The 19,215-nt window shown below is 46.1% G+C and overlaps 1 protein-coding gene across 2 annotated transcripts in view; it reads left to right on the plus strand.

The window, feature by feature from the left end:
* Nucleotides 1–19,215, plus strand: part of TRABD2A (TraB domain containing 2A) — a 211,505-nt gene that overhangs the window by 181,699 nt on the left and 10,591 nt on the right. Inside the window, exon 7 of one of the 2 annotated variants that reach the window (XR_012751442.1) lies at nucleotides 4,278–4,365. Coding sequence is in view for 1 of the 2 variants with exons in the window: in XM_075338476.1 (XP_075194591.1) it covers nucleotides 4,278–4,433 (156 nt within the window). In the remaining variant the exon portion in view is untranslated. Of the gene's footprint in view, nucleotides 1–4,277; nucleotides 4,434–19,215 lie in introns of those variants that run through there. The other variant, XM_075338476.1, reaches the window with a different exon arrangement.

The raw sequence follows: 19,215 nt of genomic DNA on the forward strand, positions 1-19,215 counted from the left end.
CGCAGTCTGGCAGACCTTCGGCGCTGTTGAGCAGGAGCGCTCGTGGCAGGCAAGGAGACTGTCTCATTCCTTGCCACAGGAGAGCCACGAGGTGTAACACTTACCCATCCATACGACCTCGATGTGGGCGGCGAACATCCACTTGCTGGAGTGGGAGGGACGTTCGGCGTCACATCGACGTCTTGCGGCAGCCGGCCAATAGAAGTGGAGGGGCGGAGATGAGCGGGATGTAAACATCACGCCCACCCTCTTCCTTCCGCATTGCCGCGGGAGCCGCAGGACGCAGGTAAGATCTGTTCATCGTTCCCGGGGTGTCACACACTGCAATGTGTGCTACCCCGGGTACAATGAGCAACCTGACATTTAATTTTTAGGAAATGAACGACGTGCATGCGATGAACAATTTACCGTTCACCGGAAGTGACGCACATCCGGCATCATAAGGTACAGTGTGTGACAGGTACGTGCGATTGCGATTGAACGAAAATCCGTTCATCGCATGCACATCATCCATTCCTCATGAATTGAACGTGAGGTTGTTCAATGTTCCCGAGGTAGCACACATCGCAGTGTGTGACACCCCGGGAACATTGAACAGATCTTACCTGCGTCCTGCGGCTCCCTGCCGGTAATGCGGAAGGAAAGAGGTGGGCGGGATGTTTATGTCCCGCTCATCTCTGCCCCTCCGCTTCTATTGGCTGGCTGCCACGTGACGTCGATGTGACGCCAATCGTCCCTCCCACTCCAGGAAGTGGACGTTCGCCGTCCACAGCGAGGTCGTATGGTAGGTAAGTACGTGTGACGGGGGTTAATCGTTTGTGCGGCATGTTCAACAAATTGAACGTGCCACACATACGATGGGGTGTTGCAAATCGTATACGATATTGTATGCGAAATTTCAACGTGTAAAGCAGGCTTTAGACTTTCAAATTGTCCAATTTGTGAAAATTGCAAAATTACCCATTTTGTTTCTCAATTAAGATAGCGATATAAAAACAAAAATCATTGCCAAAATGTTTAAAACGTACATGGAATAGAAAACCTTATTTAAACAATAAGTACATTTTAATGATGGGTGAGCACTACCAAGTTTGGGCGCTCATTAACAGTAATTGGATGAGTGGCTAGGCACCACTCGAGTACCCCAGTATAATAGAAATCAATGAAGAACTCAAATCTTCCTGAAAAATGCTCAAGTTCCCTTTGATTTCCATTAGGGCACTGTCACACGAGGATATGAATCGGACGAGAAAATCTCACATTGCATTCGGACCAATGTTAGTCAGAGGCAGAGCAGTTGGTTAGCTTTTTTCTCATCCAAAGTCTGGATGAGAGAAAAGTCGCAACATGCTGCGATTTGTTGCCGAAATCATCCGAGACTCGGCAATACAAGTCAATGGGTGCGAGGAAAACACAAATGCCACACAGACAGCACACTGACCATCCTAGTGACGTCTTTATTGGTACATTACTATCATGTAGCAGAGAACACTGTAAATGGTCCTGTAAATGACTGTAAATAACTAATAGCTGCTGAGGTAAAACGCACTGCACACTGACTGCATACTGAGAGCACACTGAGAGCACACGGATGACAAGTGAGGAAAAAATTGTCCTACTGTCCTGGATGAGAATGGGACCGTTTTTTCATACGTTGGTGTGAGTCTATCCTTATACTTGGTACACAAGTTGCCTGTCCAAGCATGCAACTGCTCATTAAGAGTACCGAGCACCCGAGCATAGTAGTGCTTACTCATCACTACTTGTCACGAGTACCGAGCACCCGAGCATGACAGTTCTCGCTAATGACTACTCGTTACGAGTACAGAGCATAGTAGTGCTCGCTCATCACTACTTTTTACGAGTACCGAGCATAGTAGTGTTCGCTCATCACTACTCGTTACAAGTACCGAGCATGGTAGTACTCAATCATCACTACTTGTTACGAGTAACGAGCACCTGAGCATTGTAGTGCTCACTCATCACTACTCATTACAAGTAACGTGCATGGTAGTACTCGCTCATCACTGCTCCTAACGAGTATCGAACATTCCAGCATGGTAGTGCTCGCTCATCACTAGTAATTTTCTAATAACTTCCTCTTAAATGGAAATAATTAGCAGGCTGGACTGTCTTCAATGTGTATCCAATGAGTCACTTTTGATAGAAAAAGGTCTACGATGCTCCATTTGGATCCATTTTATGATGGTTATGTTATAGTGTAGCTCTGAACAAACATTAATAACTAATAGTCTCTGACATATAGTCTATTTTTTAGAGTTTGTAGACCTAATTTAAAGGGAATCTGTGACTTGATTCATGCTGCCCAAACCATGACCAACATGAATCAGAGCCCAGCTTCACGATTGCAGCTAAAGGTACCTTCACACTAAGCGACGCTCCAGCAATCCCACCAGTGATCTGACCTGGCAGGGATCGCTGGAGCGTCGCTACATGGTCGCTGGTGAGCTGTCAAACAGGCAGATCTCCACAGCGATCAGAGATCAGCCACCAGCGACCCGTGTAACGACCCTGTGCTTGGTAACCATAGTACACATCGGGTTACTAAGCAAAGCGCTTTGCTTATAGTTACCCGATGTGTACCTTGGCTACGTGTGCAGGGAGCAGGGAGCCAGCTTCTAGACGCTGGTAACCAAGGTAAATATCTGGTAACCAAGCAAAGCCTTTGCTTGGTTACCCGATGTGTACCTTGGTTACCAGCGTCCTCAGAAGCTGTCTCCCTGCTCCCTGCACATTCAGATCGTCTCTCTCTCTCTGTCAAACACAGCGATGTGTGCTTCACAGCGGGAGAGCAACGACCAAAAAATGGTCCAGGACATTCAGCAACGACTGGCGACCTCACAGCAGGGGCCAGGTCATTGCTGGATGTCACACACAGCGACATCGCTTGCAAGATCGGTGTTGTGTCACAAAAAACGTGACTCAGCAGCGATGTCGCTAGCGATGTCGCTTAGTGAGATGTGGCCTTAAGTCTATTGTTCTCTGAAACATCAAAGCTTGGAAAGACTGCCAGGAGAGATAAGATAAGTCTGATGCAGCTTCTCCCAACCCCGCTCCAGGTGAATGACAGGTCTTTCACATGTGTGTACAATACATAACTGGCCAGGCTCTGGATTCATGTGGCATGTGGTTTCACAAGCATAAATCAAGTGACAGGTTACCTTAAAGGGTTCTTTACACGAGACGATCTATCGTGCGATAGATCGTCGGGGTCACGGTTTTTGTGACGCACATCCGGCATTGCTTGCGACATCGGGCTGTGTGACACCTCCGAGCGACATAGTATCGCTCACAAATCGTGAGTTGTGTACTCATCGCTCGGTTTCATAATCTCGTTTAATTAAAATGGCGCAGGTTGCTCATCGTTCCCGGGGTAGCACACGCACAGCAGCTTACCTCTGTCCCAGCTATGCGGAAGGAAGGAGGTGGGCGGGATGTTTACGTCCCGCTCATCTCCGCCCCTCCACTTCTATTGGCCGGCCGCTGTGTGACGTCGCTGTGATGCCGAACGTCCCTCCCCCTTCAGGAAGAGGATGTTTGTCGCCCACAGCGACGTCGCACAGCAGGTAAGTGCATGTGATATGGGTTAACGACTTTGTGCGCCACGGGCAACTAATTGCCCGTGACGCACAAACGATGGGGGCAGGTACGATCGATCGTGAAATTGCACGATAGATCGTACCGTGTAAAGCAGGCTTTAGGGGTAGATGACCATATTTTCAGTCTGAATGTGATCTGTCAAAACATCAACTCGCACTCAGATCAATGTTATTTAATTAGGCAATGTACATGCCCAATTCTTTTCTCGGACCAAGTGGTCTGACGAAAACAGCCATGGCATGTATGATTTTCTTCCAAGAATGGGATTGCACTCGGCCGTTCAAGTCTGTGGGTCTGTGAAAAAAAATCAGACCGCACATGGATGACATCCAAATGGGGTCGAATTTTCACAAACTGACAGAATGGAAGAGATGGGGAAAGCTTTTTTTTTCTCTCCACCTCCAAGAAAAATGCATCCCAGTGTGATCAGAGTCTGATTTAGCACAATTAGACCGTTTTTCTCAGATGGAGAAAATATGGAGGTGTAAACCCAACCAGAAGGTAATCTGTTTCATACATAAAATGGTTCTAATGACAGAATCTGTCTTTGCTTTTTGTTAAAGTGGCAACAGTAGAAAGTCTACTTTGTCAAAGTTATCATCTTCTCCAGCCTCAACGTTGTCATCAGCTTCATGTACTTCTTCTTCCAAAATAAGGCATAAAATGAACCCTCGCATCAAGATGATACCAAAGCTGCTCATGTCGGATAATGTCGATGTAATGGACAAGAGTGACAGGAAGTTTAAAAAGAAGAAACCAAAGAAAGAAAAACACCGTCATTTTAGTGACCTCTGGGTTCGAATTCAAGAAAGGTAAAAAAAAAATGGATTCACTTTCTAATAATGATACAAGAAATACTATCTACTGCAAATACTTGCATGGCTAAGCTGAAGCAAGAGCATTTTCAGACCGTATGCACTGTGGACAGCACGCAGGCCTACGGAGGCCAATACAATACACACATGTTCTTCCACGTTGAGACGCAGGGCGCTCTGCTTGCTGCAATGGTTTGCCCATTGAAGTCAATGAGTAGATTAAAATAACTGTAAACCATACAGTCCCCTCCAGCAATGCCATTGTTTTTCACTGACCTCCTGTATTTGTTTATTTTTTTGAGAAGATAAAATTGGTTCTCATGAATGCCAAAAACCAGAGTTACGGACCTGAATTTTTTCCCATCTGGATAACATACAGAGAAAAACGTCTGTTTACTGGAAAGAAAAACATACGTTTTTTTCATATTATATATTATAATTGGGAAGATTCTAGGTGTGACTTTTCTAGTTTAAGTTGGAAAGCAAAAAGCTAACAGAAAATGTCCTGTTTAATCTCATCCTATATAAACTGTTGGCAGGTACTCCCACCGGTGAGTGTGCCTGTTCGGCATTGCACAATAATGTTTGCAGTATTGAAAATGAACCAATGGCAGCACTCCTGATACTAAGTAATAATCTTACACTAGATCATTAAAGAGGTTGGCTACTACCTTAACATTCATGGCCTATCCTTAGGGGTACTTTGCACACTACGACATCACAAGCCGATGGTAGCGATGCCGAGCGCGATAGTCCCCGCCCCCGTCGCAGCTGCGATATCTTGTGATAGCTGCCGTAGCGAACATTATTGCTGCGGCAGCTTCACATGCACTTACCTGCCCTGTGACGTTGCTCTGGCCGGCGAACCGCCTCCTTCCTAAGGGGGCGGGTCATGCGGCATCACAGCGACATCACACGGCAGGCGGCCAATAGAAGCAGGGGGACGTAAACATCCCGCCCACCTCCTTCCTTCCTCATTGCAGCCAGGACGCAGGTAAGGCGATGTTCCTCGCTCCTGCGGCTTCACACACAGCGATGTGTGCTGCCGCAGGAACGAGGAACAACATCATAACATCGGTCCTTCCGAAATTATGGAAATGACTGACGCTACACCGATCATACGATTTTGACGCTTTTGCGCTCGTTAATCGTAGTAAAAACGATTCACATACTCCGATGTCGACAGCGACGCCGGATGTGCGTCACTTTCGCTTTGACCCCACCGACATCGCACCTGCGATGTCGTAGTGTGCAAAGTACCCCTTAGGATAGGTCATCAATGTCTGACCCCCCCACACCCCACACACCCGACAATCAGCTATTCTCGGTGACAGCAGAGGACAGCTGGAAATGCTCAGTTCCATAGCTGCTTCGTCTTCTGATAGCGGCCGTGGCCGGGTACTGCACATCCACCCCTATTAATTTAAATGGAAGGCGGATGTGGCCACTCCAGAACTAAGCATTTACGCCCACCTGCTGCCGTCGCCAAGAACAGCTGATCAGCGGTCGAACGGCTGATCAGACATTGGAACAACCCATAAGGAAAATATCCAATGGCTAGTGTTTGCCTCCAGAATCAGCTTGAAAAAGAAGTAGACTTTTGAGATCTTATTAATTTATTGGAACTTAGGCCTCTTAAAGGCTACTCTAGAAATTTGATGAGCTAGTCCGACCCAATCTGCCAGCCTTTAATTGCATGCTTTATACAACCAATCAAGGGGCTAGAAATGAACTAGGTACATATGTGGCACCCGGGGGCAGGGGGTTAACCTTACTCATCAGAGAGGGAGGGGGAGAGAGGGGGGGAGAGGGTGGAGAGGGGGGGAGAGAGGGTGGGAGACGGGGGGGTAGGGGTGGAGAGAGACCAGGAGTGATTTTAAATTATTTAGATCATTCTGCTGGACATGCTGAGCATGTGCAGTAGAATGTGATGGGATCCGTCAGCGGATTCCGCCGCTTAGTGCATTGCGGCGGAATCCGCCCCCATAGAAAATCATTAGACACCTTGGCGGATTCTAACAGAATCCGTCAACGTGCGATATTTTAACGACCCAAAAAACGCTACATACAGCATTCCCTCCGCCCGATGCTGCGTCAAATTGACGATGCAGAGTCGTCCAGCGGATGCAACGCAGACACTTGCGTTCAGGGCAGTCCGCCGCTATGGAAAATAGCACAGTCCATTAACGCACTGCACTATTCTCCATAGACTTGTATTGATGACGCACAGTAACGCAAGTGTGAAAGCGCCCGAACATACACACACACAAACACACACACCTGGATAGTCACATGTCCCCAGCTATGCAGTCTCTGTAACTGACGTCCTCAGCGCCATGGCCCCGCTCGGCTCCACCCACCCCGCACTCCGCCCCCCGCACACATTACCCCGCAGGATGGTGGCACATGTCAGGATGGTGGCTGCACCACGATGGGGGCACATACCAGCATTGGGCCACATCACAGCATCAGCATATTTTTACTTAACTTTAGATTGTTCATGGCCTTCTTTCATTACAAGCCATGGACATCATTAAACATTAGACTCATCTATTAAAACTGCTCCTTCTGTTGTTTGTCATTTTAAAACTAATAAACAATTATAAGAATACTAAATTAAACCTAACCGATCCAGTCAATTCATTACCTTATTATACAGTCTGCTAACCTACATACACATTCTAGACTACCCGATACGTTAGAATCGGGACACCTTCTAGTATGTATAGAAAATCTAACTACCCCTTTACAGACAGCAGTGGACAACATGGCCTTGTTTTCGAGATATAAAGAAGTCCCATTCGTGGAACCCACGTTTACTGTATATTTAAAGTGTATTCTGTGGATATACTATAAATGTGTGAGATGGCAATACCTTTTTAAAGGTATCAGACTTGTAGAAGATGCAGGTAGAAAGGTCGGCACTCACCTAGTATCTTGATAAAACAGTCCTTAAATTCATCAAGTAAAGCGGAACGGTATTGGAAGGGGAAGATGTGGAGAGTGGCGGAACGACGGCTGCCATTTTGTGCAGGTGATTGCGCTTCTACAGGTCAGGACTCTTTTTATGTTTGGATACCCCTTTAAAAGTATTTTTATGAAAATATGGTTTCTGCCACTTATATCAGTTGCATACACGTACAAGTGCATCTCGATAAATTAGAATATCATCAAAACGTTAATTTGTTATAGTAATTCAACACAAAAATGGACACATATATTATATAGAGTCATTACACACAGAATGATCATGATTTCATGTGTTTATTTCTGTTAATGTTGATGGTTATGGCTTACAGCCAATGAAAACCAAAAGTCATTATCTCAGAAACTTAGAATATTATATAAGACCAACTGAAAAATGATTTTAAACTCAGAAATGTTGGCCTCCTGAATAGTCTGTACAGTAAATGCCTTCAATACTTGGGGCTCCTTTTGCATGAATTACTGCATCAGTGCAGGGTGGCATGGAGGCGATCAGCTTGTGGCACTGCTGAGGTGTTATGGAAGCCCAGGTTGCTTTGATAGCAGCTTTCAGCTCGTCTGCATTGTTGATTCTTGTGTCTCTCATCTTCCTCTTGACGATACCTCATAGATTCTCTATGGGGTTTAGGTCAGGTGAGGTTGCTGGCCAACCAAGCATAGTGATACTGTGGTTATTAAACCAGGGATTGGTACTTTTGGCAGTGTGGACAAGTGCCAAGTCCTGCTGGAAAATGAAATTTCCATCTCCAAAAAGCTTGTCGGCAGGGGGATACATGAAGTGCTCTAAAATTTCCTGATAGACGGCTGAGCTGACTTTGGTCTTGATAAAACACAGTGGACCTCTACACCAGCAGATGACATGGATTCCCAAACCATCACTGATTGTGGAAACTTCACACTAGACCTCAGCAGCTTGGATTGTGGCCTCTCCACTCTTCCTCCAGACTCTGGGACCGTAATTTCCAAATTCAATGCAAAATTTACTTTCATCTGAAAAAAACACCTTGGACCACTGAGCAACAGCACAGTTCTTTTTCTCCTTGGCCCAGGTAAGACACTTCTGGCGTTGTCTATTGGTCATGAGTGGCTTGACACAAGGAATATGACAGGTGTTTTGTGGTAGTTATTCTAATTTTCTGAGATAATGACCTTTTGGGTTTTCATTGGCTGTAAGCCATAATCATCAACATTAACAGAAATAAACACTTGAAATAGATCACTATGTGTGTAATGACTCTATATAATATCTGTGTTTCGCTTTTTGTATTGAATTACTGAGATAAATTAACTTTTTCATGATATTCTAATTTATTGAGATGCGCTTGTAAGATGGGAGTCTTTTGGCAAAAAACAAATAGATTTCTGCAAGCCCAATACAAATAAATGGCAGAGCTGCAAACATTTCTGCATCAAGTCTCGGCCCTGTGATTATTCTCTAAGGCTGCTTTCACACTACGTTTTTTTAGCATGCGTCATGAACGTTTTTTTGCTGCTAAAGCGGATCCTGTTTTTGCAGAGAAAAACGCATGCAAAGCATGTGTTATTTTGCAGGATCCTCTCACTTAAAGTTTATGGGCGGGCATTGCAGTCATGAGATCGGGAGTGAGGGGAACTGAACGTGAAAGACTGGGAGCAGACATCTGACAGCTGCGGAGGCTCGTAACCAAGGTAAACATCGGGTAACTTGCTTGGATACCTGATATTTACCTTGGTTACGAGCGTCTGCAGCTGCTAGGAGCCGGACTCCCTGCACACATAACCAAGGTAAACATCGGGTAACTTGCTTGGATACCCATTATTTACCTTGGTTACGAGCGTCTGCAGCTGCTAGGAGCCGGGCTCCCTGCACACGTAACCAAGGTAAACATCGGGTATCCAAGCAAGTTACCCGATGCTTACCTTGGTTACGAGCCTCCGCAACTCTCAGACGGGGGAGAGAGGGGGGAGGAGAGAGGGAAGGGGAGAGAGGGGGGGGAGAGAGAGACTGATCACACCAGGCTGGTTTCTGGGCATGCTCAGTAGAGCAAGCAGGCTCCTTTCTATCAGCATGCCAACGTTCACATACGTTTGCAGTATAGTCAGGATCCAGCAATTTGCAGTATTTGGACGCAGCTCAAAAACGCTACAAGTAGCGTTTTTGAAAAAAGTTAAAAAACTGCAAGTCGCTGGATCCTCACTATAACACACGCAAACGCAGGTGAACGCATGTTGACGCGAGTCCATTGCCAATGCATTGAAATGAAACCGCATTTGCACTGGATCCGTTTTTGCGTTAAAAAAACGTTCAAGACGCATGTTAAAAAAACGTAGTGTGAAAGCAACCTTACAAATAAGGAAGGACAACAACTTTCCATATGTCTGAAGAGAGCATATAAACATGATAGAGGAGGCTCTTCTGCTTAGCTTTCCTCAGATGCCACATACTGCGTCAGAGGAATAATTGTCACCTGGAATATGCAGGTACCATCTGCCTGAAAGCACTTTATATTTTCTTGGCTTTGCTTTCCCATTTGATTTTGATCTACAGTATTATACATGGTGTATCTGATTTGTACTTTACCTTAGTGCACTTTGTGATCTCACTATTTTACTACTTTAATTCCCTAATGACTATGATTTCAGCTACATTTGCACCCGCAGATTCAGGCCATTAAAATGATATATGCGCATGCTGCAGTTTTGACTGCACCCAAACTGCAAGCAAAACTGCAAGCAAAACTGCACCTTGTACCAGAGTGTCTGGAAATGTAGAAAAAAACGCTTGCAGTGATGGTGCGGTTTTGGTGTGTTTTTTTTCTGCGTTTGCTAATTCTGAATTTGTTGCTTTTTTTTGTGAAAAAATACAAACGTGGGGCCGGACACTCAGTAAATAAAAAACAATAAAGTAAAACTAAAGAAAAAAATAATAAAGCTAGCGTGATTTACTTACTGAGTCACTTGCACGCTGTACACTGCTCCTGCTACCGCTCATTCTTCTGGGGCCGCTCATTAGGCTCATGCATGTCCACTGCTTCCCCCGCCCACTGGCGTCTGTGATTGGTTGCAGTCAGACAGTGCCCCCAGCCTGTGTGACAGGCTGTTTGACACTACCAATCACAGACCCGGTCTGCGGGTCTATAGCGTAAAGTAAAAATAAATAAATAAAAAGCAATGGCGTGTGGTCTCCCTCAATTTTGATAACCAGTCAAGATAAAGCCAGACAGCTGGGGGCTGGTATTCTCAGGCTAGGGAAACCCACGTTATTGGGAGCCCCCCATCCTAAAAATATCAGCCTGCAGCCACTAAGGATTGTCACATCCATTAGATGCGACAACCCCACCACTTTACCCGGCTTTGCCCTGGTGCAGTGGCAGTCGGGGAAATAAAGGGTTAAACTCAGCTCACTGCTGATACTAAGCCTTAGATTAGTAATGGTAGGCAGCTATGAGACACCCCCATTACTAATCTGTAAATAAAAATGTGCCGCCCCAGCAGCAGTCGAACTGCTCGGATTCGGGGTTGCTGTGGGTCGAGGGTCTCTGGACCCGGGGCTTGCGGCCACTTCAAATGTAAGGGGATATTTACAGGGGATGAATGTTTTTGACGGTGGTTCAAGGGATGACTCTGGTAGGCACACGAGGTGCAACTATATACAATTAGCACAAGTTTGTGCTGGCTGCTACCAGTCCTGCAGCCACCGTCTATATTTAACTTTATAATCAGCAGAAAATCAGGTGACTTTCCTGGTTAATTTATACTTTTCAACATTCTGATTATGCAGATTTCAAACATTACAACATCATAACACAACATTTTTAATGAGATAGCCGGGTTCCGCTACCATTCCTCTCTACGGTAGTCAGGGGCAGTTGCAGGAGCTGGCACCACTCTTTCGCCCTCTATGACGTGCCTTCTTACCTCCAGGGTGTACCAGCCCCGCTCCTCACAATGCCAGCAATAGGAGACCATGTGTCCCGGCTTGAGATTTCTATCAGGGTGCCCCTTTGGGAGGTGTTCTGCGACATCCCTCCTGTAGACAAAAATCCCAGCAGCAAGGCCAGATTCCGCTATGAACCCCCCAACCTTTAACAGGGTCGAACCACTCCACAAGGCCCCGGCACCGCGGCCTTCTGACCCGGAAGGTAGCCTTTCTCAGATGCTCCTTTTCTTTGTGCGTGCGGGCGGCAACCTCTGCCCGACGCTGCTCCCGGGTAGCTCTTTCTGTGAGCAGCTGCTGGTGTTGCCTCTCCAAATAGGAGACACTGACCTCAGGTTCCGCCTCCAGGGGAACCAGGTGTAGACGGAGTCCCGCGGCCCCGGCAGCTACCGGGAGGCCGCGCTGCAGTGGAACCGGCATGTCGGCAGGTTCCTCCTCTGCAGCTGCAACAAGATATGCCGGTTGTTCCACAACCAGGGTTGCGACGACCGGTGGTGAGGCTGGAGGCGTTGCGGTCTGGTCTCGTTTGGCTGGTGGGAAGTCCGGAGGCATGGCGGCCTGCTCATCTTCCGCGAGGGCTGGAGGTTCCGCTGCCGATGTCGGGGTTAGCAGCTCGGCTGCAGCTGCAGCTGAGGTTGGAGGAGTTGGCATGGCTATTGCGGTGGCCGGGGGCAGACCGGATTCCGTGGCCCTGTAGGCCGTATCAACCGGAACTGGGTTACTGCTTACCCGCTCCACACGCAGGGCATCCGATTCACGGGCCCGCACTGCCGCGGCCACGCTCCTCATCTCGACTCTCCAGTCATCCAGCATGAACAGGAACTACGTCCGCATTCTCCTGCAGAGTTGCTCTGTCTCCTTCTCGATCCAGTCAGCCGTCCCAGGAACAGCACTCTCAGGTGACCAGTCTCGTTGTTCCGACATCTTGCTGCTTCTCCAGGAACTTTAATGCAGAATCCTGGTGTCCCTACGCCAAGCTCCGCCTTTACATTCTGTCCCCCCCCTCGATTTTTCGTCACCAGGCTCTTCTGGGATAGGGGCGGGGCTTTGGCTTCGCGCCCTTTTGCTGGAGTTTTTGGCGCCAAAATATGGTGGGCAAGATGGCGGCAAGGTAATTCTACAGTCACTTTTTAGATTTTGACAGATCTGTAAGGTGCACGTCACCCGGGTTAGCAGGCCCAGTTCTTATCCTGTTCGTGACGCCAGGAATTTGAAGGTGTGCCGCCCCAGCAGCAGTCAAACTGCTCAGATCTGGGGCTGCTGTCGCTCAAGGGTCTCCGGACCCAGGGGCTTGTGGCCACTTCAAATGTAAGGGGATATTTACAGGGAATTAATGTGTTTGACGCCACCTGCGGGTTGCAGTAAAGGGGAGTACCGCCACTGCCGAAGGGAGTACCAGGGCAGATGATGTGGGGCAGCCAGGTGTCAGTCCTTCCGCAGGTAGGGAAAGCCCCGGTTAGTGGGGATTTGGTGAATGGGTGGCTTGGCCTTGGGAAGCAGGGGTCAGATTACTCACTGCGGTAGTCGTGCTGGATCAGGTGGAATAAGCAGACACTCACACAGATGGTAAACCAAAGTCTCTAGGCACCGCAGTCTCTACGGTGGGAGCTCGTCCAGGTCCCTCTCCCACCAGTGTCACTTGGTAAGTCCGGAGCCCTGCCTCCGTGCACAAATTGATTGACAGTTGTGGCCCCTTGGCATGAAGCTTTCGAGGCCTCGCTACCCGTATGTATGGCAGATGTTATCTTGGTGGCTGGCACTTGGTATTTCAGTGGGTAGTGTATTTTAGAGAACCCTATCCCCCGCGTTGTGCTGATGCCTCCAATCTCTGAGCTCTTGGGGAAAGTTGATAAAGAGACTATCCTCCACAAGTTAATTATCAGGTTGCATGGAGCTACTCCCTGATCTAGGGTCCTCTACCCCGCTGTGCTCGGTACCGGTAAGGTGGCTGGGCTTTCTGGTGTCAACAGTCCTCCTAGACTGCGTCTGTTGCACTCCAGTCCAGTGTTCCTGATACAGATCCCCGACTCCTGTGGTCCCAGACCACTGTTTGCGACCCAACCTGGCGCCTCTCTGTGAGCTCCAACTCCCCTGCTCCTCACTCTTTGACGGCTAACTCTGTTCTGCTCTCCACTTCCTCCCTCCCACCAGTCTGCCTGACCCCTAGGTGGGCGGCCGTGCTCCAACTTGACCAACCCACTGGTGTGTCTGTCCAGCCCTGGTGTGAGGTGGGGTTGGGATTTGTAGTGCGGATGTCAGTGACACTATTGATGGTAACCTGGAACCATGGGAGGGTAGGCCCTGCACCCTGGAGTACAGGATGCAGTTCCCTGTAGCACCCTAATACAGTCAGGGGCGCTACAAAAAGAAATAAACAGAAACACCCCAAAAATCCTTTGCAGGTCCAGCGTAATCCACACGAGGCCCCAAGACGATTCAGCCCTGCTACATCCAAGCCTGGAGAGACCAAAATCATGTCCAATCTCTCCAGGCTGCAGGAAACACTGACAAGCAGGCTCCATCTGGCAGCAGTGACGACACTCAGTCACCATACCTGAGTTCTCACTGACAGTGTCGATCGAGAAGAGGGGGGTGTGGGGCAGCTTTGCACTCCCAGACCCCTGGCCGTCTCTGTCACTGTGCCCCGCACCCCACAGCCCTTTGGCACTGACAGTGTCGGCACGGGAGAAAGAAGTGTGAAGCTGCCCCACATCCCCCTCTCCCCTGCTAGCACGATCACTGTTAATTAAAGCATGGGGCCGTGTCCTGCACCCTACCAGCCTTTTAACACTGATAGTGCCGGCCTGGGGGAGGGCAGTGCGAGGCTTCCCCACATCCCCCTCTCCCCTGTCACTATTAAAGCATAGGGCCTTGCCCCGCACCACACAGGGGGAGAAAGGTGATAACCAGAGTGCGGTACTCAGGTCACCGCGCATCATACCATGAGAAAAGCACCAGGTAAGTGCTGCTATAAACAGTTCTACTTTTTCATATGTGAGGCCGCATGGCACATTTTAAATATAAAATATTTTAGAGTAGGACTGCCCCAAAGAGATTTGTCGTGACATGGCAGGGTAACTCAAGAAATTGCAATTTTTTGCCAATAATCTCAAATTTATAATAGTACAGTTTGGAATTTTTAGTGCAGTGCACATCTAATAATACACGCCATTTTGTGTTTAGCTGGCTTTCTTGTTTTTTTTCATGAGAACCCGGGTATGACCTCCGATGAACTGAGTGACGTGACTGCTGCCAGCCGGGTCCTGGTTGTCAGTTTTATCCAGAGCTGTTTGGCTTTATCTTGTCTAGTTATCAAAATTGGGGTGACCACACCCATTTTTTTTATTTATTTATTTTTACTGTACGCTGTAGACTCGCAGACCGGGTCTGTGATTGGAAGCGTCAGACAGGCTGTCACACAGGCTGCAGGCACTGTCTAACTGCAACCAATCACAGACTCCGATGGGCGGGGGAAACAGTGAATATGTATGTGCCTAATGAGCGACCCTGAAAAAAGAGTGAGAGGCGACGGGAGCAGTGTGACAGCCATGCCAGTGACCGGTGAGTATGAAGTGCTTGCTCCTACCCCCTTTGCGTTGGATTCTGGGCCCCATAGATTATATGTGGACCAGAATCCGGCCAGATACCGAGGATCAATCCCCCGCTGACCCTGAGCTGGTGGGGGATTGATCTGCGAATCCTCCCATCACTAGTGAGTAACGCAGGGACAAAACGCAAAAAGATAGAACATGCTGAATTTTTTTCGTCAGAAGTTTGTGACAAATAAACTGCAGACCAAATAACTGCAACATGCGTACAGAAAATCTGAATTCTCATAGACTTTGCTGGGAAGTCAAGAGTCAGAACTTTCTGACAACAAAACTGCCCTAAAAAAAACGTAAAAAAATGCACTGTGCCCATGTAGCCAAAGATGGCCAACTGGATACTGGCAGTGTCATCACCTGTCGCATATTGGCCTGTATAGAAAAGCCAATCAGAGTTATATTAGCACATAATAATCGTTAATGAGATCGAATATCATGTATCAGGCAGGACAAGCCATGTTTACACAGCCTACCTAAAAATCATTGTACCCAACGAAAGAACGTTTAGTTTATTTTTTAGGTCATCAGTGACCTGTTTCAACTGGCCAATATTCGGGAAAGAGTGTTTCTACGTGGGCTCTTTCCTATATTATCGGCCTTGTTTAAATGGGCCTGTGGGAAACACGTTGAGACTATTTGAATATTTTTTCTGCTGTTATATCACAAATTTCACTTTTAAATGAATAGATTTTTATAAGCAACAAAGCTGCGAAATTCATTCATCTTTAATAATCGTAACATGATAAAATGGTAGTTATAAATAGGACCCGAGTGGATGATGGATCGACATGAAAAGAGACTACTGGAGGAACATAGATAGATTTTTAATGCAAAAATCATGTACAGGATGACAATAAATGTATGGAAATATATAAGAAAGGGAGGAAGGTAACAATTCATACATAAATATGTACATTATACTATATTATATGACAAGCAAGAGGAGGTAAAGTGCACAAATAGGTAAACCCATTCTTCATATGAAGAGTAATGATATGCATGATACAAGATACCGATGAAAAGTCACAAATTACACTCTAAATTAGAATTTGATTATTCTTTTTATATAACTACATTGTTCTGCACAATTCTTGTTCCCAAGAACAATTTGATTTATTGTACTACAATCCTATTACTATCTTGTAATATTACAGAACATATCTATCGCTATACTGTGCATATATGTCAACTTGTACTGTAACACATCAATACTGTGCATAAGTTGTGGTCCAGCATTTGCCTATTATTACACCCATCTTCATCTCACTTTTGTCTTGGTCTAGGTAGTTCTTCATCTGGACAATAGCCTTAATTGTGACAGTATATTTTACTTAGGGATTAACTAGGAAGTATTAATGGCTTTTTACATAGGACTATGTTCTTCTAAAAAGTCCAGATCATTGACAATTTACACAGATCCGTAACTTCAATGACAAATGATAAAATGCATATTTTACATAGATCATATTTTTATACATACATAAAAATTCTAGGACTGATAAAGAATATGGAGACAGAATACTATCATAATAACACACGTTACATCTTTATTGTACAACATAAAAATGATAATTTATAAAATTAGTAGGAGGTCCAATAAAGAAAATTCAGATAAACAGCAGCGAAAACATAGGTTTGTAATACTCGCAATATATACAGTGCCTTGCGAAAGTATTCGCCCCCTTGAATTTTTCAACCTTTTCCCACATTTCAGGCTTCAAACATAAAGATAAAAATGTTAATGTTATAGTGAAGAATCAACAACAAGTGGGACACAATTGTGAAGGTGAAGGAAATTTATTGCTTATTTTAAACTTTTTAAAAAAATAAATAACTGAAAATTGGGGCGTGCAATATTATTTGTCCCCTTTAAGTTAATACTGTGTAGCGCCACCTTTTTCTGCGATTACAGCTGCAAGTCGCTTGGGTTATGTCTCTATCAGTTTTACACATCGAGAGACTGAAATTTTTGCCCATTCTTCCTTTGCAAATAACTCAAGCTGAGTGAGGTTGGATGGAGAGCATTTGTGAACAGCAATTTTCAGCTCTTTCTACACATTCTCGATTGGATTCAGGTCTGGACTTTGACTTGGCCATTCTAACACCTGGACACGTTTATTTGTGAACCATTCCATTGTAGATTTTGCTTTATGTTTGGGATCGTTGTCTTGTTGGAAGACAAATCTCCGTCCCAGTCTCAGGTCTTTTGCATACTCCAACAGGTTTTCTTCAAGAATGGTTCTGTATTTGTTTCCATCAATCTTCCCATCAATTTTAACCATCTTCCCTGTCCCTGCCAAAGAAAAGCAGGCCCAAACCATGATGCTGCCACCACCATGTTTGACAGTGGGGATGGTGTGTTCAGGTTGATGAGCTGTGTTGCTTTTACACCAAACATATTGTTTGGCATTGTGCCCAAATAGTTCAATTTTGGTTTCATCTGACCAGAGCACCAGAGCACCTTCTTCCACATGTTTGGTGTGTCTCCCAGGTGGCTTGTGGCAAATGTTAAACGACAATTTTTATGGATATCTTTGAGAAATGGCTTTCTCCTTGCCACTCTTCCATAAAGGCCAGATTTGTGCAGTGTACAACTGATTGTTGTCCTTTGGAAAGACTCTCCCACCTCAGCTGTAGATCTCTGCAGTTCATCCAGAGTGATCATGGGCCTCTCGGCTGCACCTCTGATCAGTCTTCTCCTTGTTTGAGATGAAAGTTTTGAGGGACGGCCGGGTCTTGGTAGATTTGCAGTGGTATGATACTCCTTCCATTTCAAAATGATCGCTTGCACAGTGCTCCTTGGGATGTTTAAAGTTTTGGAAATCTTTTTGTAACCAAATCCGGCTTTAACCTTCACAACAGTATCACGGACCTGCCTGTTGTGTTCCTTGGTTTTCATAATGCTCTCTGTGCTTTATACAGAACACTGAGACTATCACAAAGCAGGTGCATTTATATAGAGACTAGATTATACACAGGTGGCTTATATTTATCATCATCAGTCATTTAGGACAACATTGGATAATTCAAAGATCCTCAATGAACTTCTGGAGTGAGTTTGCTGCACTGAAAGTAAAACCGACGAATAATATTGCACGCCTCAATTTTCAGTTATTTATTTTTTAAAAAAGTTTAAAATAAGCAATAAATTTTGTCCAACTTCACAATTGTGTCCCACTTATTGGTGATTCTTCACCATAACATTAAAATTTTTATCTTTATGTTTGAAGCCGGAAATGTGGGAAAGGGTTGAAAAATTCAAGGGAGCTGAATATTTTCTCAAGGCACTGTATTTTGGTCACGTTGCATTCCGATGACATAACAATGAAACTAAAAGGGCAAATGCTTCGTAAAGTCAGTAACATACATCACTTGATACATCACAGAATCATATACTACAAACAAGAAAAAAGTGCTAATTGTAGGCATTCAGCCTTTGGAGGCGATGGCAGGGACGCAGTAAAGAGGCATATACTGGTTTCAGTCCAAAAAAGGGTCAGTGTTTTATTCACTTTTGACAAAACAAACATAAATGTACAGTCTTACTTCAGAGCAGGGATACAAAAGGAAAAACTCCAGCTTGGCATTCAGCATTGCACAAAGTCCAGAACATACCAGTACATTCAGATATGAGTTTCTTTTTCCTTGACACAGACAGACTTCTTCAGTTCTCTAGCCCAACCACCCTCAGGCCCCTTTCACACGTCAGTGATTCTGGGACGTTTGTGCTTTTTTTTAATGTACCAGAATCACTGACATACGCAGACCCATTATAATGAATGGGTCTGCTCACACGTCAGTGATTTTTCACTGCACGTGTCTCCGTGCAGCGTACCCGCGTGTGCGTGATTGCTGCACGGAGACATGTCCATTTTTTTCTGGCATCACTCATGTTCCACGGACCACGCAGTGGTGTGGTCCGTGAAACACGTGCCAGAAAAAAACGTGCATTTAAAATAATAAACATTTTAACTCACCCGGCGTCCAGCGATGTCCTCTGCAGCCCGTGCAGCTTGCTCCTTCTAAGCCGGCTGATTACTGTCGCGCATATTCATGATGCGCGACACAGCCGACCCGGAAGTAGCTCCTGCAGGGGTCACCGCCGGCCGGATGCTGCGTCGCGGGAGCAATCAGCACCATGGACAGCGGGAGCGGGCGCAGGTGAGTAAATCTCTAAGTGCAATCACGGGCCACGGAGAACGGAGCCCGGATTGCACTTAGACAACCCACGTGTGCCGTGATTTTCGGCACACGCAGGGACATGTGCGTGTTT

This window comes from Anomaloglossus baeobatrachus, chromosome 1, assembly GCF_048569485.1.
Source record: "Anomaloglossus baeobatrachus isolate aAnoBae1 chromosome 1, aAnoBae1.hap1, whole genome shotgun sequence".
Lineage (NCBI taxonomy): Eukaryota > Metazoa > Chordata > Amphibia > Anura > Aromobatidae > Anomaloglossus > Anomaloglossus baeobatrachus.